Source organism: Alexandromys fortis, unplaced genomic scaffold, assembly GCF_014885135.2.
Source record: "Alexandromys fortis isolate MF-2015 unplaced genomic scaffold, M_Fortis_MF-2015_v1.1 scaffold_22, whole genome shotgun sequence".
In the NCBI taxonomy this organism is placed as follows: domain Eukaryota; kingdom Metazoa; phylum Chordata; class Mammalia; order Rodentia; family Cricetidae; genus Alexandromys; species Alexandromys fortis.
In genome coordinates, this window is record NW_026067900.1 from 176533 (window position 1) to 201669 (window position 25137).

The 25137-nt window shown below is 48.7% G+C and overlaps 1 protein-coding gene across 6 annotated transcripts in view; it reads left to right on the plus strand.

Moving 5' to 3' along the window:
• The window catches only part of Dapk2 (death associated protein kinase 2), a 119735-nt gene that overhangs the window by 63933 nt on the left and 30665 nt on the right, over positions 1–25137 (plus strand). For 3 of the 6 annotated variants that reach the window (XM_050126258.1, XM_050126267.1, XM_050126304.1), the window contains exons 3-4: positions 4770–4991; positions 14858–14996. In XM_050126258.1, coding sequence (XP_049982215.1) covers positions 4770–4991; positions 14858–14996 — 361 coding nt within the window. The remainder of the gene's footprint in view (positions 1–4769; positions 4992–14857; positions 14997–25137) is intronic. The other 3 variants (XM_050126276.1, XM_050126286.1, XM_050126295.1) reach the window with 1 other exon arrangement.

The following is a 25137-nucleotide window of genomic DNA, read 5'->3' on the forward strand; positions in this document are numbered from 1 at the left end:
AAATGGCTGTAGAATTCACCTTTAAAGAGAATGGCTGCATGTGTAACAGTATCCACATGGCTTTATTACTCTATCTCATGGTATGATATTTGGGTCATTTGGGGATTATTCTCTCTTGGCAGCGAAGAGTTTGAGAGGGTTGAGTCAGCCTTTTCCATGCAGTGTTGGGTTTTGGGGTTGGGACATTACCAAACTCTGAACCACTATCTAAAAATATATCATGGGGTTCCTAGGCAGATAGCAGGGGAGCCCTTGTGAGGTGCAACTAGGCCTAGGCAAGTTCTGGAACCAGGCCTATCTGCTAGTGATCCTACCAGGTGCTGGGTGTTTGGGGAGCTGAGCCCTCTGTCCGAGTAGAGGGGTCTGCTCCTGACACAATTGCAAGAGAGTGTGTTAGCCGAGCATGGACCGTGCCCTGTGTCTTGTGGTTACTATCCCTTGATAAAGCCTCCTACATGCCTCATACCAGCTTTAGGCACCAAGTTCCCCCTGCCAACACCATGGTCCTTTCCCCTGGATGGTCACGTCCTTTCACAGATATTGTGGTTTTCCAAACACTCCTGGAAGTCACATGGAGCAGGCTTACCACACACACCCACCTCGAAAAGGGAAGAAACTGAGGACAAAGGAGTTAAATAGGCTACTTGGAGTCATGATCAGTTAACGGAGAGGCCCTGACTAGAACCCAGGACTTGCAGCGCCAGCTCAGAGAATCGAAGGCTTCCCCTTCGATTCTGTCCACAGTGAGCTTTCTGACAAGGACATATTCTCGGGTCTCTGAGTTAGTATCGGCATAATCCAAGGCTTGGGAATCTGCTCACTCCCGCATTTTACCCTGAGTGGCTGTCCTAAGGCAGGGAAGCCCTTGCCATTTGTCTTTCACCCCCATATCCTAACTTGGTTGCTTATGTGGGGACCTCAGCTTCTGGCTGCAGAGGCTTCTTGGGGGGCAAAGGCCTGCGGTTGTCACTGTCTTCACCTGCTTTTGAGTCTACAGGTGCCTTCTGATGGGCATCATGCTACCACCGCAGATTCTGCTTCTGTGCATGTGCAGTGGCCATGGAGTAGTCCACTGTGCATGTTAAACCTAGGATAGTTGTCTGTCTGTCTCACTCCATCCCCACTCTACACACACACATATATACACACACACAGAGGTATATTGTTTTTTAAGAATTTCAATGGCCAGGATATTGCTCAGTGGTAGAGTGCATGCTTTGCATGTATGAGTATGTGGATTCAATCCCCAGCATCTCCACTCTTTAGCCAGGTATGGTGGCACACACCTTTAATCCCAGCACTCGGAAGGTAGAGGCAGGCAGTTCTCTGTGAGTTCAAGGTCAGCCTGGTTTACAGAGCAAGTTCCAGGACAGCCAAGGCTACATAGATAAACCCTGACTCAAAAAACCAAAGAAAAAATTTTCATATACGTATTTTCCCCTTCTTCTCCCTCTAACTCCTCCCATTCCCCAGACTCCCTTTCAGATTTATGGCCTCTAATTCTTTAAACACATACTGTTCGTCAACCTATTGACCACAGTTTGCATAAAGCCAGAAGACATGAAGCGGCTATTAACCTCTCCTATAGCACTTTGACTTTGCTGATGCCAACAAAGGCGGTAGAAACAAACCTTTCCCGGGGGCTCCTGAAAACCAACGTAACTGTCTTGCTTTGCAGATTTCCTATCATAGAGTTATGTCCACGTCCCCCTAACAGAACCTGATGGTCCTTTTCCATCTCATTTTCCCTGTCTTCTTGAATAGTACAGGGTTAAAGAAGGCCTCCCAGGGAACGTGACATCAAGAAGGCTGGCCAGTGATAGCAGTGACCCTAGTGGGGTTCTTTATCTGCAAGGGCGAGCTGTTCTAAGCCATGGTTCCCAGCACAGCTACCTAAGAAAGTTACACAGGGGCAGGGGACAGGAGTGCATGCTTGTAGTCCCAGCAATGGGGAGGCTAGGGCAGGGCCACCTTGAGTTCAAGGCCTGCCTGAATTACATGGTAAGGCTCTATATCATAAAAGCAAAACCAGAATGAGACAAAAAGTTAAACATCTTCATCTCCAGGCCTTAGCCCAGAGCTAACTCAGGGACTCTAGACTTGAAATCTCGATCTCCTTCGTTCTAAAAATTCCCCAGAGTGTTCTAGAATGCTGCCAGGGTTGACACCTACTGCTCTGAAAGAGTCAACTCATTGTTTAGAATAGAAGTATTTGCACATCTGGGAGGTGTGCACTGGAATCAGGGCAAAGGGCACTTTTAAAATGACACCAGTCCCCCGGCCATACATTCCAGACCATCTGAAGCAGTGACTTCCAGTCCTTGTCCACACCAGCTGTTCCTGCTGATGGTGAGCCAGCGTACAAATGTTTCCTTTACAGCCGTCTCACAGTGAATCATGACTCCCCTTTCACAGGTCAGGAAACGGATGCTCAGAGCTGGTAGTGACCTGACTGACCCATATGACTGCATAAAGGAGGCCCTGAAGCAGGTCTGTCTAACCTTGAGACCTGTCCCAGTTGCCCAGACCCCACCCATTGCATCATGGGCCTAGTGGAAAGTTTTTCTACTCTGCCTTTTAACAGTCAAAGGCAAGGGGGCCCTTCCTGAGAGAAGAGAGGCTTCAGGATGCCTGGGGTTGCCAGTGTTTGGTTCCATCCTAGTTACCCACTCTCGGAGTGCCTCCCTTTGGAGGGAGGAAGAATAGGTCTGCCCTGCTCCTTCTTTTCACTCTTATCCTGAAGAAACCGAGAGCCAAAAGCAAATACTCAATTTTTGAGAACTTGAGGAATTTTTCGGTCACGTGACAGAAAGCCATGTCCATTCCCTTCATACGAGCAAAGAGATGCTACATCAAGGTGACCTGGAACCTTGAGCTCTACTTTCCTACATCACCTTTGTACCTTCCCAGTTCATGACATAGTCAGTGCAGCCTGAAGCTGGGAACTGGGGGATTCGGGTGTCAAACCTAACCCTGTACCACCAGCATGCATACAACTTAAAATCCTTGAGTTCCACTTTCTCCATCAATCAACTCACTCAGGATTGTGGAGGACACTTCCAGGAACTCTGAAATTCCAGGCCTGCCAGCAACCTCTTGCAGCACCAGAAGGAGAGGAATATACTGCCCCAGTGCTGACCTAAAGCTTTGTTAAATGTTTGCTGGCACCCACTCAGGAACCTTCTGTCCCCAAGACCCAGAGTGGCTCCGCGTGGCCATCTGTGTTAGAAATCACACTGAATATGTACACCCTGGCCTTCCTCCACCTGCATGAGCCCCTAGTGTGTGGACAGCTCAGAGCCAATACTTGGAGTCTGAAAAGCTGAAACATTAGTTAGTGGATGGTGTAAGGTGAATTGGCCCCAAGCCTAGTTCCTATGGTCCTCTTCTCTCCCAGGGCCCCTCTGCACCTGTTGTCTCTTTGCACCTTTGTTCCCTGTTATTTACCAACCAGCACAGGACACATGCTCACAGCATTGAGTGAAGGGCGAAGGTGGAGAGATGAACGAGTTTGCTTTTGATGACGTCTCTTAAGTGCTGGTCGTAGGAGGCTGTTTAGCTGTTGGCTGTCTGCTTGCTTGCTCGACCAGTTTATTTAGAAGACCATCTCTTTAAAGATTATTCTAACAGCAGAATACTGTAGAAACAATGTCATTTTCCGAGGCTGGGACAAATACCCAGTTTCTCACAACTGTAACTTTTGCACCAGCTCCACTAAGAGAGTGCATCTGGGCTCTGGATCCAGTGGGCCCCTTACTAAGCAGCATAATAAACCTTTCTGAGTTACCTAGGCAGTGTGTGTTATACCCAAATCACGGAGTCCTCCAAAACCAACTAGAAGACCGAGTCCTATATGTTAAAGCAAAGAGCCTTTATTCAAGCTTAAGCTTGTACTCTTGGTCTGTCTGCCGCAGCGGTTGAGAACAGAGTCCAAGCTTGGTTTTGGGGCGGGGGCACTCCGTGATCTGGGTATAACATGTATACTTGAGGGGAGGTGGGGGAACATAGAGCAATGTGGAAGGTGAGAAGGAGGACCTCGGAGGGTAAGGAGGAGATACTAGCAATTCCCCAGGGATTTAGATCTGTCCCAGCTCATGGCTGAATTGAGACGAAGAAGCATGGACTGTCCTCAGAGCACCCAGGGAGGCTGGCTCAGGGCGCCTTGGCTCTCTGGCTAGACACCATTTCATGGTCTCCATCTTGAAGAGCCTGAGCAGGGTCCTGTCTCCCGAGAAGCTTTGCGAGCAGCTGGCTTTGATGTCTGGTTTTGTTATTCATTCTGTCATGAGTCGCTTGACCTCTCCTTACGCCCCAGTTTCCAAATTTTGCCACTCCCTGTTCACGCTGTGATGATGATTAACTCTGCCAAGTGGTCTTCACCCCAACCCCCATCCCAGTCAGGATTCTTACCAACCCAGCCTGTTTATGGACGTTGTGACTTTAGGTGGCAGTTTAGACCTGGCTTCTAGCTGAGGCTTCATAAGGGCAAGGTTAACCAAGTCGGTGCTTTCCAGAGTCTTGGTGATCGCCTTTGTGTACCAGCAACAAGAGAACACCCCTTCCTAGTAAAATGTCAAGGTCTCGTAGCAATGGAAGGGAAATCCCAATCCCTGTCCTATCTCAGTCACTGCACGTCAGGCAGGCAGGGCCACTGGCCAGTGGTACGCTTTTCTGTCTTGGCAGAATAATCTGGTGATTGCTTGGTAGTCAGCATGAGGGTCACTTCCCCAGGGGCTGCACCTTAATTGTGTGGGTCCGTGTCCCCACAGCGGCCAGTTTGCCATCGTGAAGAAGTGCCGGGAGAAGACCACAGGGCTGGAGTATGCGGCCAAGTTCATCAAGAAGAGGCAGAGCCGGGCCAGCCGTCGGGGCGTGTGCCGGGAGGAAATCGAGAGGGAGGTGAGCATCCTGCGGCAGGTGCTGCACCCCAACATCATCACGCTGCACGACGTCTATGAGAACCGCACCGACGTGGTGCTCATCCTCGAGCTGTGAGTGGGGCAGCAGGACCCATGGTCGGGGTGGGGGTGGGGATGTAGGGTGGGCAGCAGAGATAGGTCAGGGTGGTGGAAGCTCCGGCCACAGGCCCCAGGACTAACCGCAACCAGACCAAACCTCAGCCCAGAGAAGATACAGTTAGTGGTAGGCAGCTTCCCTCTGCCTCAGTTGTCCCATCCTCCTCCTAAAATGGGGCCAAAGGAGGGGGTGAGCTTGCCAAGTGGCAAGGATAGCGAGTAATGGCCTGACTCTTATTTCCATTGGGTCTTGAAGGTCACAGAAACCAGCGATTCTGGCTTATTTCTTGGCCAGAGGAGCATTAACGAGAGTGAGAAGGAGGGGAGGGTAGCTTGGGTAGCAGATACTGTCAGAGCATCTGTCTGAAAGAGAAGAATAAGCATCCTTTCAGCTCTCCCGAAACCCTTCTCTAGCCCTTCCCTGGGGAAATCCACTACACTGGCACTCTGTTTAGTACTTGCTGTTATTTACCCACTAAACCACTTCACTGGTCAGTAGCTGCCGTTTAAAGAGCCCAGCTAAACCCTGCGTCCGCAAGGTGTCTTGTATTGGTCATCTTGCCAGTCCTGGCTTTAGTGAGCCTTCCTAACTCAGAAAGGTTATTTTATATTCACTTTGCTTACCTTATCTCACCCTCATAGTGATACAACCACAGAGACTCTTAGTATACCCATTTTACAGACCAGAGCACCAAGACGTCAGCGTCCTATAGCGGGGAAGAGCAAGGCTGAGACTTCCATCCGAATGGCTTATGTAGGCAGCCGTGCACATGAGGTGGTACAGCCTTGTGATGGCCTTGCTGGGAAAGACTTCACAGTGGCTGGTGGACTTTAGTTAGGTGACACCAAGACTCCAGCTTGGTTGTCTACTCTGATGTCCTCCTGAGTGGAGCTTGGTGGGTAGTAGAGTCTGAGTCAGGCTATGGCACAAGTAACAACAGCCTTACCCAGCCAGTTAGCAAGACCCATGGTAAGAGGATTCTGAGCCTCAAAAGCACGTAGTACACTTCTGTCAATCAGCACAACAATGGAGTGTTTGTCCCAGAAGTTCTTGATTTTGTGACTATGGGCAGGGCATCTGTGAACCAGGAAGTCTCCTTAGCCTGCCTCCAGATGGAGTGGACTGCCTGACATTTCAGATTGCTCTAATTCGAGACTTACCTGCATGTTGGCAAGATATAAATTTATCTAGCAGAAGGGAATTTGCATCCTCTCGCTTTAATTCTTGCATCATCGACTTCAGCGTCTAACTGCAGAGAATTGCCCGTGCTTTCGCCTTCTCTAGGGCCCAGGGTCCTCTGTGTTTCAGCCATGGACCCCTTTGCAAAATGAAATAGTTACTGTCTGTGCCTCCCTGACCCAGACAGGAGCCTGATGACACCTTCCTCCACCCCCAGGATGTTCAGTCACAGGGACACTCCACATGGCATGCACTAAGGCTAAGTGTTGCTGGTTAGCATCCTGAGTCCCAGCAGATAGTGGGAAGGCCGGAGTCTCTTCTTTAAAGGGCTGTTTATTATCATCCACCCCCGCCCCAAACCCCACAGGAACTGCAAGGAAACGCATCTATAATCCTCCAGTCCAGACACAGCTGCTGTGTTTCTCTGTGGTTCCTCCCAATCTCTATCACTTTGTATATAATTTTACAATTTCCTCTTCTACTTTTTCTCTCCAACTAACAGAATCCCATATATAGCCTTTTCCCATTTAAATAGCTGTGTCACGTTTCATTAAATTACACACCAGTGTTTCTCCATTGCTGGACATTTGCTATAATTTTCCAGCTGTTTCGCAGTCCCCTTTTCTTTTGAATTAGTCATTTCAGCTGACTCTCCAGGCCTGGAGGATTAAGTTAACGGTGGGCAGGTATAGGCTCTTGGTGACTGCACTCCCAAAGGATGCAGGGATGGGGCAGTGTTTCTGTTTGTCTTCAGCCTTGGTGGCTATGGGTCATTTGTTGAAAAATGCACATCTTTCATTATTCATCTTTATAGTTATAGATCAGTATCTTGACATTTTAATTGGTGTTTCTTTAACTGCTGGGAAGATGGTCTCCCTCTGTTTGTGGAACCTCAGCATTTGGGCTATAAGATGTTTCTGCCCTATCTCTAGTTCTCCCAGCCAGGGCTCATGATCAGTCAGTACTGATATACAGTCATCTTGTGAGTGCAGGTGAACCATGGGTAATGTCAGTTCCCACATAGGAGCTCCCCCACTTGCTATGCTGTTGAGTTCTAGCTGTCCACAGCTTCTGTCTCCTCCTTTACTTCCAGGCTGCCTCGTTGTGCTTGTGATGTCTGACTGAGGAAAACTAAGGGTTAGACCATGCTTGTTGGGCTGCAAGGAGGATTCCTAAGGGAGGAGGACTTCTGGGAGGGGGAGGACTTCCGAGGGAGGAGGAAGACTTCCCAGGGGAGGAGGAGCTGACTTCCTAGGGGAGGAATTCTATATTTTTGGTTGTGAGCCTAGCCTTTTAACGGCTGAGCCATCCCTCCAGGCCTAGGGGAGGAATTCTAAAAGTTTTTGTTTGGACTTGGTGACTCTTGTTGGGCAGCGCAGAAGTTTTTGGCATTCGGGTCCTCACTGGAGAGTAGGTTTGCCCAGTGGCTGGACATAAGTGTTATTGTCCACCTGTTCACTTTCAGAACTGGCTTGTTTATTCAGCGGTGATTTTCTCATGCGGCATCTCACTAATATAGTTCAGGCTGCTCTAGACCTCATGACACTCCTGGCTCAGCCTATCAAGTTCTGGGTTGACAGATGTGTGGGTTTATAGATGTGTGTGGCCAGATGTGTATAATGTGTGTGTGTACGTGCATGTGTTCAGTATATGTATACATGTGTGTGCGTGCACCTCTGTGTGTGGTGGCCAGAGGGGGGACATCCAGTGTCCTGCAGTGCCATTCTCTGCCTTATTTCCTTGAAACCGGGTCCCTCCCTGAAACTGGAGCTGGGCTGGCCATCAGTAGACCCCACTGAACCTCCTGTTCCGCCTCCCACAATGCTAGGTTTACAGGTGTGCATGACTACCCAGCTTTTTACATGGGTGCTGAGGATTTGAACTTGGGTCCTCATGTTTGCAGAACAATTGCTCTTACCCACTGAGCCATCTCCCCACCCCCTCACTTGCACTTTTGATGGGTACTGTTTCCCGCGCCCTCTTTAGCAGCTATTTTCTGGTATGGTGCCTCCTTTCATTTCTGCTGAAGGAGCCAGTGCTAGAAGGCATGCCGAGCCCTAACCCCCGCTCCTTTCAGCTGTCTTTATCCCATCTGTGGCTGCAGAAGCATCTGCTTCTGGTCATGGCAGTTGAAGGGAGGACTAGGAAGGATTTTGCGTCTGTGAAGTTGACTTGTGCATAGCGCTAAGACTACATTCAGAATCTCAGTATGAACTCATGTCCTGTGTGGAGAATGCTCCTTTACAGCTCTAAATGCCCTGGGTCCTCCTGGACTCCAGGATGGCAGCAGGTGATGCCCTGCCAAGTGTCCTACGCAGTGCTGATGCTTCCTAGTTTCCTAGGCCCAGCAGCTGTGGCAACGTTGTTTGTCCATCATTGCTTGTGCAGGTCGTTTATATACACGTCACCAGAGCGCTCTGGACAGCATTCACCAGGTGTACCAACCGCAGGGGAGAAGGCGTCGACCCTGAGAACACTGTAGCAGAGGAGAACAACCAGACCCTTAGCCTTCGCTTTTCATATTAATGCTGGAGAGATTTGGTTTGGGGTGTGAGCTGAAAGAAGCTTGGAAGGAGTCCAGCGGGGTGGTGCAGGCCTTTAATCCCAGCACTGGGGAGGCAGGGACAGGCAGATCTCTGTGAGTTTGAGGCCAGCCCCTGTCAAAGAAGAAGAGGAGGAGGAAGAGGAGGAGGAGGAAGCAGCAGCAGCAACATCTTGAAAAGAGGTGGGAAATGACCCAGGACAAAGGTCTCAGACCCGAGAGACTTTTAGATAAAAACTATGTTGCCAGGTTTGTAGTGACTTTGATGTGTCCTGAGTAACTTGGGCTTCATGCTATGGAGAAAGCGAGGTGAAGGGGACCTGTGGTGCCCTTGATCTCGTGTGATCTGGCCTTGAATCCTGGTTCTGTCCATTATTAGCTGTGTGGCCTGGGACAAGTCACTTGCTCTCTTTGGCCTTCAGTTTCCTCATGACCCCTGGGGATAGAGAAGTAATCTGCACCCCTCCGGGTGGGTGTGAGGGCCAAGTGAGAGAATATTCGGGAAAGCGTATGGTAGGAATGGTGAACTTTAAACTGTTTTGAGACCTCCTTCAGCGCTGCACCTCTGTAGTGAGACTGCACCTAGTGTTTACTTCACGGACTTCTCAAGGGCCTCCCAGTATTGATTCAACCTTGTGTCAGGAGTCCTCCCAGCCTGAGGTGCCCGGAGACATCTTTTCTCATTCTTGTTTCAAGAAAAAAAAGCTGGTGTCCAGGAACTTGCGCACTGCCCACCCCAAGGTTAAGGTTGTGAAAGGACTGGACCCCCACCTTAGCCTGGGGAAAGTGGCCCTCAAGTGATCCTTGCAGCAACTGTGAGGTTGCCTTCCCCAAGTGAGAGTGAGGGCAGGATGCTGGATGATGTTGCCATGAGACACAGACAGTGCTATGCTAGACTCCTCCCTAGCAACCACTCGCGCCCCTCACGCTGAGCAGGGAGTTCCTGCGACTTGGACAGCATGTTTGCTCCATGAGTATTTGTGTCCCCCTCTCCTTGATTTAAACACAAGCCCTGTTTCTGTGGTAAAAATACCCCCACAAAAGCAACCTGATGGAGGATGGGTTAACTCTGGCTCTTATTTTGAGGGTGCAGTCCATCCTGGCTGGAAAGGCATGCTGGTCACACCACAGCCACTGTCACAGATCAGAGAATGGCACGGAGCCTGCTTTCTCTTTTTCATTCAGTCCAAGAGAATTGAATATTGACCACATGTAATTCTAAATGTTTTAGTAGCCACATTAAGTAAAAACTAATAGGTGAACTAATTTTAATTATATTTTTTATTCACCCCAATACATACTGACTTTAATATGTAGCCAGTGTGAGTTATTAATGAGTATTATATATTACATATATATAATGAGTAATATATATTAATATACATATTAATATATATTAATTACTAGTCTGCATAAGCTGAAGTGGATTTGACACTTAGAGCACACATCTGCTTGCACTGGTTAATGTGAACAGCAGAGGCAGGCGGATCTCTGAGTCTGAAAACAGCGTAGTCTACAGAGCGAGTTCTAGGCCAGTCAGAGCTACAAACCAAGACCCAGTCTTAAAAAAAAAACAAAACAAGCAAACAAAAGCCAGTGTCTTAGGAGAGCACACCTAAGTCAATCACGGGAGGGGTTCAAGGTGATTCATTCTGGGGCGAATTCCACTTTAGTTAAACAGGAACGTCACACAAGCACCGTGGTTTAAAAGTCGGTGTGTGGTAGGCATAGTATAGACATTTCTATCCCAAAAGAGCAAATTCAGAGGAAAAATGAGTGACAGGCCTTGAGTCAGTCTAAGACCCCACAGCTTCAGAATCACCTTGGCATAATATTTTGCCCTTCAAGGCCCCAGGACACACAGATCCCGCATAACAGCTTTGGGTAACCCTGCCCTTGTTTTTGCTGGGAGCAGCCCACACCATAGCCCTCACAGGTTGGAGCTGCCTGGCTGAACGGTACAGGCACCTGTGGGTCTCAGGGCAACCCCATTCCCGTGGCCTGCGGGGTATTACTGTAGTGGGTGCTCTGTGCTTTTGCCTCCACCCACACCACAGTTCCCTTTGCACCAAACACTGAGGCAGCCTTTGAAATCCAGGTGGAAGTAGCCACACCCCCCCACAGCTTTGCTTGGCACCCAGCAGTCTCTTCAGGAGCCAGTGGAAGCCACACCTGGTGTGACTGGTGAGCATGGCGTGAGAGCCCAGGAAGCAAAGGCCTCCACAGGAACCAGTCAGTGCTGGGCAGCGGCAGGGCTCTTCCTTTGATAGGGTTCTGTCCTCCGGGCCCTGAATGTGTTGTTGATAGGAGTGGAGTTCTTTCCCTATATGAAGTCTAAGATGGCTTGAAATCATTATCTCTTTGTCTTGGACAATAGGCCCTTTGTACAGCTGACTAATCGCCCTCATTGTCTTGATGAATAACACCTGGCCAGCCTCCTTTGGGCTCCCGAGCCACGCAAGCAAATCTCCTTATCTAGCCGTCCTCGGCCACACCTGTGTTCTCTCCTCCACAAAGTTTTCTCCTTTGTTTTCTTCCCAGTAGGAATAGGCTGAAAAAATTCAAACTTTTGTGTTTTCCTTATTTATTTTATCTAGCAATTCTGTTTAAAAATACTTCTCTTTGGGCCAGTGAGATTGCTCAGTGAATAAGGGTGCTTGCCACCAAGTCTGATGACCCGAAGTTTGATCCCTGGGTCCCATATGGTGGGAGGGGAGAACCACCTCCTGCAACTTGTACACACACATACATGCACGCGCGTGCGTGCGCGCGCGGGCACACACACACACACACAGATGTATGCACACACATGCACACACACGCATGTATGCAACACATGCACACACACACATACCACATGCGTAGACACACAGAGACAGACACACAGAAACACACTCTACATTTCTAACATTCGTCCTCTTCTTTAACATTTCACTGTGTTAAGAGGAACCAGACAGCCTCATCAGCCCTGTGCCTAGACATTTTCTCAGCCAGATATCCAGTCTCATCACCCCCAGGTTCCACCTTCTATTAGACACTAGCACATGAACAAAATTTGTCGGGGTTACTCAATCACACTGTGAACGCCGAGTTTGCATTTGTGATAATAAAAGTAACTTTGGGTCAGGAGGCTGAGTTAGCAGCTAGCTGACAGAAATAGTCATAGAGCATCAGGGGCATCCGGGAGAGAGACACAAGAAGTAGTAGGGAGGGATTTGGAGTGGCGCAGCTCTTTCTGGTTTAGCGAAGCAGAAGCATGAGTGTTTCAGAGACACCAGCAAGAAAAGAAGGCTAGCTAATTGCGACCCAGCCTCTCTGAGCTAGCAGGTTTTCACCCCAGCCTTTCAATCTCAAATCTTATTCATAATTAGAGCGACAGAGATTTAATTAAGGCTACCTTTAGTGGCAGCGACAGGGCCAGTGCCTGCAGGAACAGAATTCCCGCAGGCTGCAGCCTGAGTGGCCAGGTTGCTGCTAGAGAAGCAGGTGGGTAACTATGGATTTGCGATTGCTGCCTGAGACAACAGTAGATTAAGGCACTGTGCCAAAGCTAAAGCAACAAAAATTCAGTGAAATTTCTCTGCTATTTTATTACAAGGATGGTCGGTCTCTCTTCCATTGGCTGATGGCACATTCCTCGATTCAGCCGCAATCCTCAGAATGACGCTGCCTTCTGCATTTATCAACATCCCGTTCAGAACCACTCTGGTACTTCCAGGACGCCGAGGCTCCCCTCCTCCCATTCTCAGCCTTCCCCTCCCCAGATCAGCCCCCTGCAGTTCATTGATGACATTGAAGCTGTAGTCCAGCGTGCCTGCCACAGCTCCTTGGGCCTCTGCTGCCTCTTGCTTACTTCTGAAGCACTTCCATGTTTTTAGTGTTTGTTTGGTCGTAATATCACCCCACTCAATACAAACGTCCTAATTTAGGTTCTTCGAGCAGCTATATAGCAAAATACCACTGGTGGCTTTATCAAAACAAATTTATTTCATACACTTCTCGAGGCTGGGAAATTCAAGATCAAGGCAGCTGGAGACTTGTCTGGGAGAACTTGTTTCTTAGACAGTGGACTTCCTGGGTAACTGAAAGGTTTATGGGTTCATGGGAACTACTGGGGCAGGTTGTCCTTTTGGGTAGGAGATTTATCAGAAGAATTATTAGGGCCATAGATAGACAGGTAGACATGCTAAGAGTTTTGAAAAGAGTTTAGTTCCATAAATGCCAAGTAATCGCTTTTGTAGGTTTCAGAGGGGACAGGGTGAACCCATACTATGTAGTTGACGTAACTGCCCATAGTATATGCTTGCCATCTCTGATTCCTTGGTGGTAGGGGAAGGGGAAAGGTTTGGTCCTTTAATTATTTTGTGTTTCCAGCATACAGGGTGTGGTGCCTGAAGCTTCTGATTGCTTCGGGAACTTATAAAGCTTCTCTTGGGGAAGTGAGGATTATAGACACACAGGCAGCCTTGGCAGGGCACCTGTTGTTTCTTTTATGGCAGCTGCGAGGGTAGAGACAGAAAGAAGCCTCAGTGGCTGCTGCCCAAACCTACCAGTTATGACCTCAGCAACGGTAGGTTCTTTACTTCATCCCAATTCACTTTTGCTTCATTTTGTCTTTGTCTTTTTTGAGTTAGAGTCTTACTCTTTATTCCTGGCTGGTCTGGAAGTGACTCTATAGACTGGGCTGGCCTCAAGTTTGTGACAATCCTCCAGCTTTTGTTTCTCAAGTGCTTGAAGCTATGGGTGTGTAATTTTAATTATTGCACACACCACAGTTCACACAGTATTTGTAAGTTACAGAAGAGCTAAGCAAAGAAAACATGGGGTATAGCATCCTTCTATGTAGCTTTGTAGCGAGAATCCACCAGAGTCTGGGAGAGGTTCAGAAGAATTTATTTAGATATATAATAGGGGCCAACACTCACTGATACACGACAGTTTAGACCCTGCAGCAGTTAATACAGTTATTCTGCCCAGGGGGAACAAGCACAGACAATAAGCCTCCGGCTCTGAGCAAGAGACAAAGCCCCCCCCCCAAGTTTATCAGTTGTCACATAGCTGATGCCCGAAGGCTATCGGCAGCATGAGTTCAACCTCTTGCTTCTACGTGCATGTGTCCACAAATGTACACACATTCAGCGCAGTGTGTAAAGGGTCAGTACGAACGCAGAATACTCTAAGATATCAGACACTGGGCCTTGTTATCTTCCACGTGGCAGTACGAAGAACAGAGGAAATCACGCTTCCCTGAGTCCAGGAGAGTTAGGAATTTGTTATTTGGTGATTTTCAGGGCAAAGGCACATTGGTGCCCATGACAGTGACGGGATGGTATGCCACGCTGTAGTCTGGTTTCTCCTTTCATAAATCTAGAGGCGACTGTGTCATTCATTGGTCTGGTGAGGGAAATGAATTCTCAGGAGATAATTTTTATTAACACAGATAAGCCACTCATCACTCTCTGCCTTCTGGGTGTGTGGGGCAGAGGGTACTGGTTCACATGGACAAACAAGTTAGCAAGTCGGGGGCTGGGAAGACGGCTCAGCAGGTAAAGGTGCTGGCTGCCAAGCCTAACAGCCCAAGTTCAGACCCTGAAATAAACACAATCAGAATGAGAGAACTGACTTCAGCAAGTTGTCCTCTAACTTCTGCCTGTGGGCCATGGCATGTGTTCCCCACCCTCACCAACTAACTAACTAACTAACTAACTAACTAACTAACTAACTATATGCCGGGTCATTCTACCTCAGCATTTATACCCAAAATGGAGTAACTGAGGATGAACTGGGCTCTGTAGAAAATGTAATTCAGTACAGGGCACAGCCTGCTCTTTGCGGGGAAAGGTTAATACCTGGAGTTAACGACTGACCTGGGCCTAGAGCACTAACAGAGGTCTTTCTGGGAACACGCTCATAGTGATTCTTGACTGCGAGGTTCAACAGAAAGAATACAGAAACAAAGCCAGTATTCGGTGATGATTAGACCAAGGTTAGTTCCATGCAGGGCAAGGGGGATTCTATTTTCCAGAGAATCTAGGTTAGGTGTAGGACCTGCACCCATCAACCAGGCCTCTCGGCATACAAAACTAACTGGGCCTGGCCCTCCCCACTGGTGTCTTCCAGAGTGTCCGGAGGAGAACTGTTCGATTTCCTGGCCCAGAAGGAGTCGTTGAGCGAGGAGGAGGCCACCAGCTTCATTAAGCAGATTCTGGATGGGGTGAACTACCTTCACACGAAGAAAATTGCCCACTTTGATCTCAAGGTCAGTAAGGGGAATAAAGCAAAAGACGTTTCTAAGAAGAAGGGACTCTGTCCCCTTGTCATCCATAGCAAGGGTCCAGCTCTCAGAGGCCCCCTCTTGTAATGGTCCACCTAAAACCTGACCTTGGGTGCAGTATGGCCTGTTGCAAGTATCCAGCTGTTTCACTTCTCCTCTCGGGTCTTCTGCCCATGGGAGCTGACATAAGATGCTCTTTGATCAACTAGAAACACGATCTCTTCCAGGGAATAGATGAGGCATGATTCGAAACAAAACAAAACCAGCAACAAGAAACTTGAAACAAAACCCATTTCACAAGAGGAAATTGACTGACAAGGAAGAGCTAAGTCATGAGTGGGCAGAACCAGCAGGGTTTGCAGAATTGCACAGTGTGGCCTTCTGTCTCCTCACCAGGGCCATTGGCTGCCTGCTCCTACCTCACCCCAAACCAGAGCCGTAAGACTGCTTCCAGGGCCCACTGATCATTTGTGGTTACAGCTGTTCAGGGTCAAGAAAGTTCATCATGACCACGTGTAACTGCATAGAGTATGACTGTGGTCAAGGCAGAGGGATTGGCTTCCTGAGTAACTGAGCTCAGGCACATGCACTGATGGTCTCTGCAGGTAGCTGACTCATGGAGGTCCCTTCCACACATGTGCAAACTCCTGCTTACGGGAGGACACCTACCCACTGTTCGTCATTATTTCCTTATTTGCTTTTGAGTCATGGTCTTTTGTAGCCTAGGCTGGCTTTGAACTCATGAGTCCCCTGCCTCTGCTTCCCACGTGCTGGGCTTACACAAATGCATCGCCCACCTGGCTGTCTATCCAGTGTTCTCTGCAGAAAGCCCTGTGCTCTTTTGTGTCCTGGGCTTCGCTCCTCTTTCCTAAGGAGATCAATCGTTCTAATAGTTGTGACAGAAGGAAGCACTGGGGAGGCTGGGGAGCCTGAAGAGCAGACCTCCAACTCATCCTGAAGTTATCAGAGAGGCTGCATGGAAAAGCAATTCTAAAGAATTGACGGGTTTGCAGAGGGATGGACTGTACATCACAGTGACCCACAATTCATTCAGTAGAGTACAGAAGAGAGAGTGTGTACGTGTGTATCACAGTGATCACAGAATTCATTCAGTAGAGTACAGAAGAGAGAGTGTGTACGTGTGTATCACAGTGATCACACAATTCATTCAGTAGAGTACAGAAGAGGGAGTGTGTACGTGTGTATCATAGTGACCGCACAATTCATTCAGTGGAGTACAGAAGGGGGAGTGTGTACGTGTGTATCATAGTGACCGCACAATTCACTCAGTGGAGTGCAGAAGAGGGAGTGTGTCCCTGACTGGGGAAGAGTCCAGGAAGAGGGCAGGAGGCAGGTAAGAGATGCTGAAGCAGAGTCAAGGAGGTACCCTTTACCCTTTGCCCCTTGCCCTTTACCCTGAGAGATACGAGGGACAGGTTAGCAGGCATATGTTTCAGCTTGATTCCCTCTGGCTGGGAAGATGGACAGAATGGGGCCAGCAGAGCAGCTGAGGGCCCAGCAGTGATTTAGATGAGGTGTTCGGTAACTCAGAGGTCAACCTCACAATTGCCTAGGTGCCTGACTCTGTGTGATGGTGGAGGGGAGGCAGTGTCCACAATGACACCGGGATCCAGAGAGAATATGACATTGCTGGACTTAGTTCCCATGCATGGATCCCTGTCCCAGCTCTTATCCTATCGTGGTCCCCCTCCTGACGCCAGTTGTCGCAGTATTTTGAATTACTTCTACTGAAAATGTCTTACCGAGTCCCCTCAGTCGTCACAAAATAAAAGTTGGAGGCCCAGTGGAGGGTGGGACTGGGCAAGCTTTTGGATAGGGGATGGTGACACACCATGGGGGTGACATATCAGGGAGGTGACAATGGTCTACCTGGATTGCACCTGCGTTTCCTTCCTGGTAACACCATGGGTAATTAAAGCTTATTTTCTTGGGTCTCTACTGGCTCCTGGAGTCTGCCTCCGAATGGGCTCCTTTTGTCTTTTCTCCGGGGGGGCTAGTAGAAATGGGGGGAGTATGCTGTGGTGAAGGGGAACCTGGGTTGGAGTCAGCTGTGCTGGAATTTGTGCTTCATTCCGCTCTACACCCGACGGCACCGGCACCCGAACCTTGGTTTGTCAGCCCTGTTGCAGATAGCACCACCTACCTGGCAGAGCTGACATCGGAGGGAAGCTGTGTTAAGTGGTGCATGCAGAATGTGTGTTGCATGCTGTTATTGTTCTCTCCCTTCCCAGAGAGTGGAAAAGAAAACACAACTCTTATTACAATGTTTTGGGCCCTGCTAGACCAGGAAAACAAACTCTGCCAATGTGGTTCTTGCGCTGCCCTGAGAGAGCTGAGACTCGCTGTTGTGGGGTGGCGGATGGGGCTATTTCTAGCTCTTGGTCTTGGCATTTTCCATGGCCTAGAGACAGTCTGAGTTTACCCTGGTACATGCCGGGTGAGGATGCTGCTAAGCCCACCCGTGGTCGTCCATCCTCAGGGTATACACTCGGGGGAATGATGAGCAGCTGGACCACAGATTTTCCTCATGGTTAGGAGACATTCCCATACCCAGAGTGTAGCTCTGTGTGCCATTGGACTGGAAGCCCCCGCTAGCTTTGGGGGATACAGCAGCTGGTACCCCAGAAGAGGTTTCCTGGTTCCATGTTGCTTCCTACCCTCTAACATTTGCATATTCCTTAGTTTCCCTTTTCTGTGATGAGCTTCTGTTTCCTCCGACTTGCTTGTATTCTTTTACCCCTCGACAAGAAAGCCTGGCTTCCCTCGGACACAGCCACCAGGTCATCTCTGTGCTCCATCCCTTACCTCTTTGCAGCCTGAAGGAGCCTTGGCTGAGGAGGTCAGCTGTCTGGCCTGCCTTTGTGAGGTGAATGGCCTCCTGGGAAGCTGCCTTGGTTTCTTTGCTATTTGCTGTGATAAAATACAACAGTACCTCAAGGGAAGGGTTTCTTTCAGCCTACAGTTAAGGGGACAGTCCACTGTGAAGTCAGGGCTACAGAGCTTGAAGCAGCCGGTCCTTCCCATATAGTCAAGAACCAGAGAGGGAATGAATGTATGCTCATGTTTAGCCAGCTTTCTCCATTTTATAGAGTCTTGGATCCCCTTTTCAGAAGGCGTCCTACCCACAATAAATATAGGTCTGTTCACATTCGTTAACGTGAAGGTAACTTTCCACATGCCCAGAGGCCCGTCTTTCAGGTAATTTTAGAGACCGTGAGTGAGTCGCGACCTCCCTACCCTTCCTTTTCCCTTCCCAGGGCCTTCCTGCTCATCCTAGAAGACCCAGCAGAAACTTTCTTTCCTCTAGAAAGCCTCGGCTGTTTGCCAAAAGTCTAACTATGAAGTAACCAGCCCCTTTGCTTCTATTGCCCTCTGTGCAAACTTCTGCCAGGGGCATTGGTCTTTTTTTCTAATAAGCTTTTTATTGATTCTCTGTGGATTTCACATCATGCATTCGAGTGCCACTTATCTTCCCGTCCCCTCACATCCACTCTCTACCCTTGTAACCTCCCCCGCCGCAAATGAAAACCAAATTTAAAAGAAAAACCCCAAACCAACCAACTAACCAACCAAACAAACAAACAAAGAATCTTGTCATGGAAGCTATAGTGTGGCCCATTGCGTCACACAGTTTCCCCTTTAGTCCATTCATCTTTACTTGCAAGTGTCCATTGCCCGGAGTCAAGGTCTGGCTCCAGGCCTCTGGTTTCTGCTACAGCACCAATAATGGGCTCTCATGGGGCTCCTCATGGATCTCCTGTTGCCCTGTGTCATGGGGATCCTGCTGTTTTGGATCTGTAGGTTCCTCCCCTCCACAAGCTCCAGCAGTTCATAGATGAGGTGAGTTTCAAGGTGGGCCAACTCACAGCCCTGCTTCTGGGCCTGGGTGGTAGCTGGGTTGGTCAGCCCCCCAGCTTTCCCTCCTGGTCACTACCCAGGAGAGCTCTCCAGCACTGCCTCAGCCAGCTCACCCAGTGCAGCCTGGAGCAAGGAGCTGGGACCAAGTCCTCCTGCTCTCGGGTTCTCAGGTCCAGGTCACCCACGCTCACATCACCAGGGCCAGCTCTACTGTTCCGCCCAGGCAAGGTGCAGGGCCCTCTGGGAGCACTGATTTTTGAGTCACTTTCTGTGGCACAGTGTCTGACATAGGACGAGTCGCTCGGTGCTGGGCGAATGAATGAGCGAATGAACGGATAGCTTAGTGACAGGCAGATGTACTCGTGAAAGCGCAGCGCTCTTTCATAAAAGTGCACAAGAGGTTAGAGGCAGAGCGCGGTTAGTTCACCAGTGTGCACGTTTATTGAGGGCCCACTGCCATCCAGGGGAAAAGCAATTAAACACTGTGAGGCAGCCCCCGCCTTCCAGGACACAAACGTCTTTGGGGATTGGACACCAGGAGGCTTGGTGATGAGGCCACCTGAAATAAAACCTAACAGGTCCTTACTAACCATGCCCACTTTCAAGGAGTGAGCTCTCTGCCTCAGAGTGGAGACCATTTCCGTGTGTGTTGTTAACTGGACACACATTTGGGTAGGTTAGAGTGGAAGAATTAGGGTCATTACCCTGTTGGGAGGGACATGGCTGATGGCCTATTGGTATCAGGGACAGTCAGCCAGGCTGTCCATAGGTCAGTTCACCAGGAAATAGGCCTCAGAAACCTCACCTTTGTACAAATAACAGCCCTGGAGAGGGTGTCTGTATGCGGTTTTGGTGCGGCTTCTCCTCTGAGCCTGGGTGTATTCTTTTCTCTCTCCACCAACCAAATTCATCCTGAGAACCCTGAAATAGACAGTGGGCCCTGGGACTAATGGTCTATTTAAAGCAGAAATAATAAATCATGAGAAATGACTAAAATTGTATGTAATCTAGAAGCTCAAAACTCTGAGGAGGTTTTTAATTATTATGAATACTAGTAAGAGAGTAAATTCCACCAGTCAGTGGTGGTGCATGCCTGTAATCCCAGCACTCGGGAGGCAAAGGCAGGTGGATCTCTGTGAGTTCTAGGCCAGCCTGATCTACAAGAGCTAGTTCCAGGACAGCTATGGCTGTCTCAAAAGAGACAAAAAAAGAGGGTAAATTCCAGAGCAGGCAGGGACTCGCCCAAAGCCCAAGCTCCCAGAATCACCCTTAGTGCTGTTCTTCTGGTCATGGTGCCATAGACTTCTGGTCAAGCTTTCGCTAGGGTGACAGTAGTAACCCTTTAAAGACATAGTACTTTCCGGAATGCAGCATGCTTGCACCTTTCCCCTCATTTGACCCTCATGGCAGCAGAAGGTGATGTCATATTTTCACACCAAACAGTTGAGATTCAGAGAGATTAAGTAACATGCCCAAGATCACACAAGTATCAGGTGACAGCGTGGCACTTGCTATTCATGCCGTTAATCCAAGTTCTGGGCTGGGCTATACATTTTGTTTTGTTTTTTCAGAGACAGGGTCTCATGTAGGCCAGGCTGATTTTAAACTTGCCGTATAACCTCCTGCCTATTCCTCCCAGGTGACAAGCGTGTGCCACCATACCTGGCTTCTAATCTTATTCTTTACAACATCGATTTCCCACCTGGTTACGTGGTTTTCTTAAGAGTTTAGTCTCATTTAAAACCGTACATTACCACTTAGTATAGAGTGTGCATGCACTGGAGAGCGAGTCACTTGTCGTGGGTGGGGACAGGAATGCAGAGAGAGAAAAGAACTGTGCTCTTCAGTCTGTTATAACGGGCCAACATGGTTCCCATTTTGCTGTTGAACAAACTAAACAAAATGTTGTCTCCTTTCCTGTGCCCATTTCCTTTCCCGTCATGTTGGGGGCCTCAGGGGTGTCTGGCTGCCCACAACTGTATGCTGCCCTCTACCTGAACCCGACCTCACATGGCTTCTGTGAAGTCCCAGCACAGCCCACCAGGAACCCTGGTACTGCAGCAGATCTCAGTAGGAATGGAGACTCTTAGTTCTGGAAGCAGCTAAGGAGAGGAGAAGATGCAGGGAGAGCCCCAGACTAAGCCTGGCTGCTCTGCTTATCAGTCTTGTGGCCTTGAATAACTTAATTATACCTCGGTTGCCTGGTCTGGGAAGCTCCAGCAGTAGTCTGTTCTGGGATTTTGCAGTGTTGCTTTCGTGTGTTTTGGTTTGGTTTTAGGTGTTTTCTTTCTTTCCTTCATTCCCTTCCCTTCCTCCCTTCTTTTCCTCCTCCTCCTCCTCCTTTCTCTCTCTCTCTCTCTCTCTCTCTCTCTCTCTCTCTCTCTCTCTCCCTGTCTGTCTGTCTCTCTCTCTCTCTCTAGGACAGGGTATCATATTAGATGGCCTTAAACTTACAGCAATTTTTCTGCCTCTGCTTCTAGGGCTAGGATTATACAGATGAGCCACCACACTAGACCCTGTGCAAGGGTATTTTTTATAACATTGAGTTCTCTGGGAAAAATGTGTGTATTTACAAAATTACCATACATAAACACATATTACAATTTACATGTTTATTATAAATTTTATTGATATGAAAGTTTATGGCACATAGTTTAATAAGTGAAATAATATACAATTTTTATTGTAAATCCTATATAGCAGATTGATCTTTATATAATATATGAAAAGCATTTCCCCTGGTTCTTGCTAGACTCTTGTACATGGCTGGAGCCAACAAATGAATATAGTTTGATAGGAGTGTAAGTTGATACTATCTATATTAAATGAGATGAAAATGAGACAAATCATAGGAAATTTTACTTTATTTAGCAAATGACATGAGAAGTTTTTCTATTGAATTTGGACACTGATCTTGGCTATCAGAAGCATAGTTACTTTTTTGTACTCTTCACAAAGCAATTCCTATAGAAATGGTACCCTCTTATGTTTAATTTGCATTATTAAGCAGTTTTCAGAACTTTTAATGCCTCCAATAGAAAAGACAATGGATTGGGATGGAGAAATGGCTTAGCAGCTGAGAACATGGACTGCTCTTCTAGAGGACCTGGTTTTGCTTCCCAGCTCCCACATAGTGATTCATAACCATCTTTAACCTCAGTCCCAGGGAATCCATTGCCCTCTTCTGGCCACATTGGGCACTGCAAGCCCATGGTACAAAGACAAGCGAAGAAGGAGGAGGACAGCAGATAACTTGAGTACTGACTTGTAGTTTCAGTTTTGTGGTCAATATATGCACTGTGGCCGATTTTGGCAGCACACCGTTGTCTCTGCCATGGGGCAGACAGATACAAAAGGTGGGGTAGCCAAAATAGACTAAAAAAATACTCAAGTAGAGTTCTATAAAAGATAAACTGTGAGTCTTAAGTATTTCTAGTTTTAAGCTCAATTTATTTACGTTTTAATTTTTGATAAATATCCCTGTTTAACAATCACAAAATTCCTATCAACTTGATGACCCACTCCCATGAACCAGTTGCCTCCTGGTTCTCCGAGACCTGGTAAACAAATGTAAGCAAGATAGTGTTGACTTCAGTGCTATGGTGGTAGCAGTGATGGAATCATAATGGCAGCTGACGTTCACTAAGTACTTACTATGTGATGGCCAAAAATAAAAAGGACAGTGACATGCCTATAGTAATAGGACTGGAGATGTGGGGTTCACTGGGGGACACATGCTGGGCATGCATGACACCAGGTACAGTTGGAGGGAACGGTGGTACCATCTGAGGTTTGCTGGTGCACTACATGTAATACTCATGTCATCCCTGCAGCAGCGCTGAGAAGGAAACTCTAAGGCTGTACCATAGGGGAGAAAGGTCACTAGGAAGCTCCCAGGACTTCATTGTGCCTCCTTAAATACCATAGGGTTGTGTACACCTTCAATCCCAGCACTCAGAAAGCAGAGGTAGGCAGATCTCTGAGTTTGAGGCCAACCTGGTATACAGAGAGAGTTCTAGGATAGCTAGGGCTACAGAGAGGAACACTGGAAAAAAAAAACCCTAAAAAACAAAAATACCAACCTAACCTAACAGTATTCATTTTCCCACTTGGCAGATAAACCAGCTAAAACTCACATAAGGGAATGACCCTTTCTCAGAACAAAAACTAAACAAAGCGCATGATTGCTTCTCTTCCTCCCAGCCGAGCAGAGACAGAATAGGCGGTGATCTTCTTACCTGCCTCTTTCAACAGAGGGCAAAAGGTCAGGGCCACACAGTGGCCCCTCTGCTGGCGAGTGCCTGGGGGCTGTGGCTTGGCAAATCTCAGCTGAGTTAGGTAAGCCCTTTCCTAGTCATAGCTGTGGCTCTTCTGGAGAAGTAGGGAGCTGAGGTGGCACACTGAGACCCCAGAGCCAATGTGAAATGCCCACGGTGCCGACAGGCCGGGTGATCCCAAGGACACCATTGCATCAGATAGAGGAAGAGAGGCACCTTGGGGGTATAGGAAGAAGGCTCAGCTGCAGCTCCACGGTTGGCTGAGACTCCTTGGGCGAACCCTTGATCTCTTGCCTTGGTTTCCTCGTCTCTCTGGCTGGAATCCTGGCAGGACCAGCCTCAAACTCTGGAGACCAAGTGAGAGGAGTGTGATGGCTTTGTAAACTGTTAAGTGCTCTGAGTTTTCCTCCACGTACTACATGGCTGGCTCGCAAGATGCCGTGAGGAACATTGGGAAGGTGTGCTATTTCCTTATTAATGCAGTGGGGGAAGCAAGACTCATTTCTGGGAAGCCTTGCATGGTGGCTCATCACTGTCACTTCTAGTGCTCGGCAGGCTGAGGCAGGATCACTGTGTATTCCAGGCTAGCCTGGACTATGGAGTGAGATCCTGTCTCAGAAAGCAAGACCCAACAATAACAATAACAACAACAATAACAATAACAAAGACTTACTCCCAGAATGCTCGGGCACAGTGGCACTTCGGGTGGAGATGGTTGTCAGGGGAAGGAAGAACATGGACTGCAGATTCGGGTGATGCCTCCTGGGAGACACAGGCTTTGGGTGGTGCCGGGAAGCATGGCTGATGAGCATGTCCTTATTCTGAGAGGGAAAGAATCAACCAGATGGTCACAGTGCTGAGGAGAATGTCCGTGGGTCACTTCGTGCGTCATGCTTGGTCCTCCTAGTAAACCTCTAGAGCAGCCATTCTCACCTTGTGGGTCACACGACTCCTTTGGGGGTGGAACAGTCCTTTCACAGGGGTCACCTAAGACCACCCAGAAAAAAAATATCAATATTACGATTCATAACGGTAGCAAATTTACAGTTTTCAAGTAGCAACAAGAATAATTTTTATGGTTGGGGTCACCACGGCATGAGAACTGTCTTAGAGGGTTGCAGCGTTAGGAAGGCTGACCAGACACTGCTGTAGAGGTAGCTTTCGTTATTATCCCCAATTGGTAGGTGAGATAAGTTAGGTCGCTTGCCCGGCGTCAGGCAGCTATTGGTGACAGGATGGCGTGTGAGCCCAGACTCAAGGCCCATGCTGTTCGCCGTTGTCTGCGCTGACTCTCTGAGACGGGGAGTGTGAGACGCGCTATGTGACTGTGGGTTTATTCATTCACTTACTTGTAACCAGTAACCGGACAGCCATGACGAGGCTGGCCGCTCTCGGATGCTAGAGATGGCTGTAAGAGGCAAAGCCCCTGCCTTCCCTCCCGGGGCAGCGTGGGCAGCACATGGAAGGAAGGAAGTAATTATCATTGCCCCGGAGATGCTCTGCCAGAGGCCTGTGTAGGGATCACACAGGCCCTTGGGTGGGAACTGGTGGTGTGTTGGAGGGATGGGTCCCAGACATTCCTGTGTGGGTGTTGAGTTTGGGCAGTGAGGCAAAGAGGAGCTATTAGGATGAGGGTGCCTGGCAGAATAGACTGCCGCTTGGGGCGGGGGACGTACTGGGGTGAAGTAGATGCTGAGCTGGCGGTGGAGTCGGGGGTCTTTGAATGGCAGACAGAATGGGACATCGGGCATTGGCCACACTGGAGGCCTGTGGGTCAGGGTTGCCTGTGATTAGTCTTACTTTCTCAGGTTGCCCAGAGGCCCCTGATCAGTCTGGGCTTGGGCTTGGATTGCCTGTAAAGTTTTCTTGTCCCCATAGTACAAGCCCAGCTGGGCCTCAGCCTGACCCAGCAGCAGGCAGGCCACATGAGGCACCTGGGGAGGACACCAAGCTGTGTGTCACTATACTTG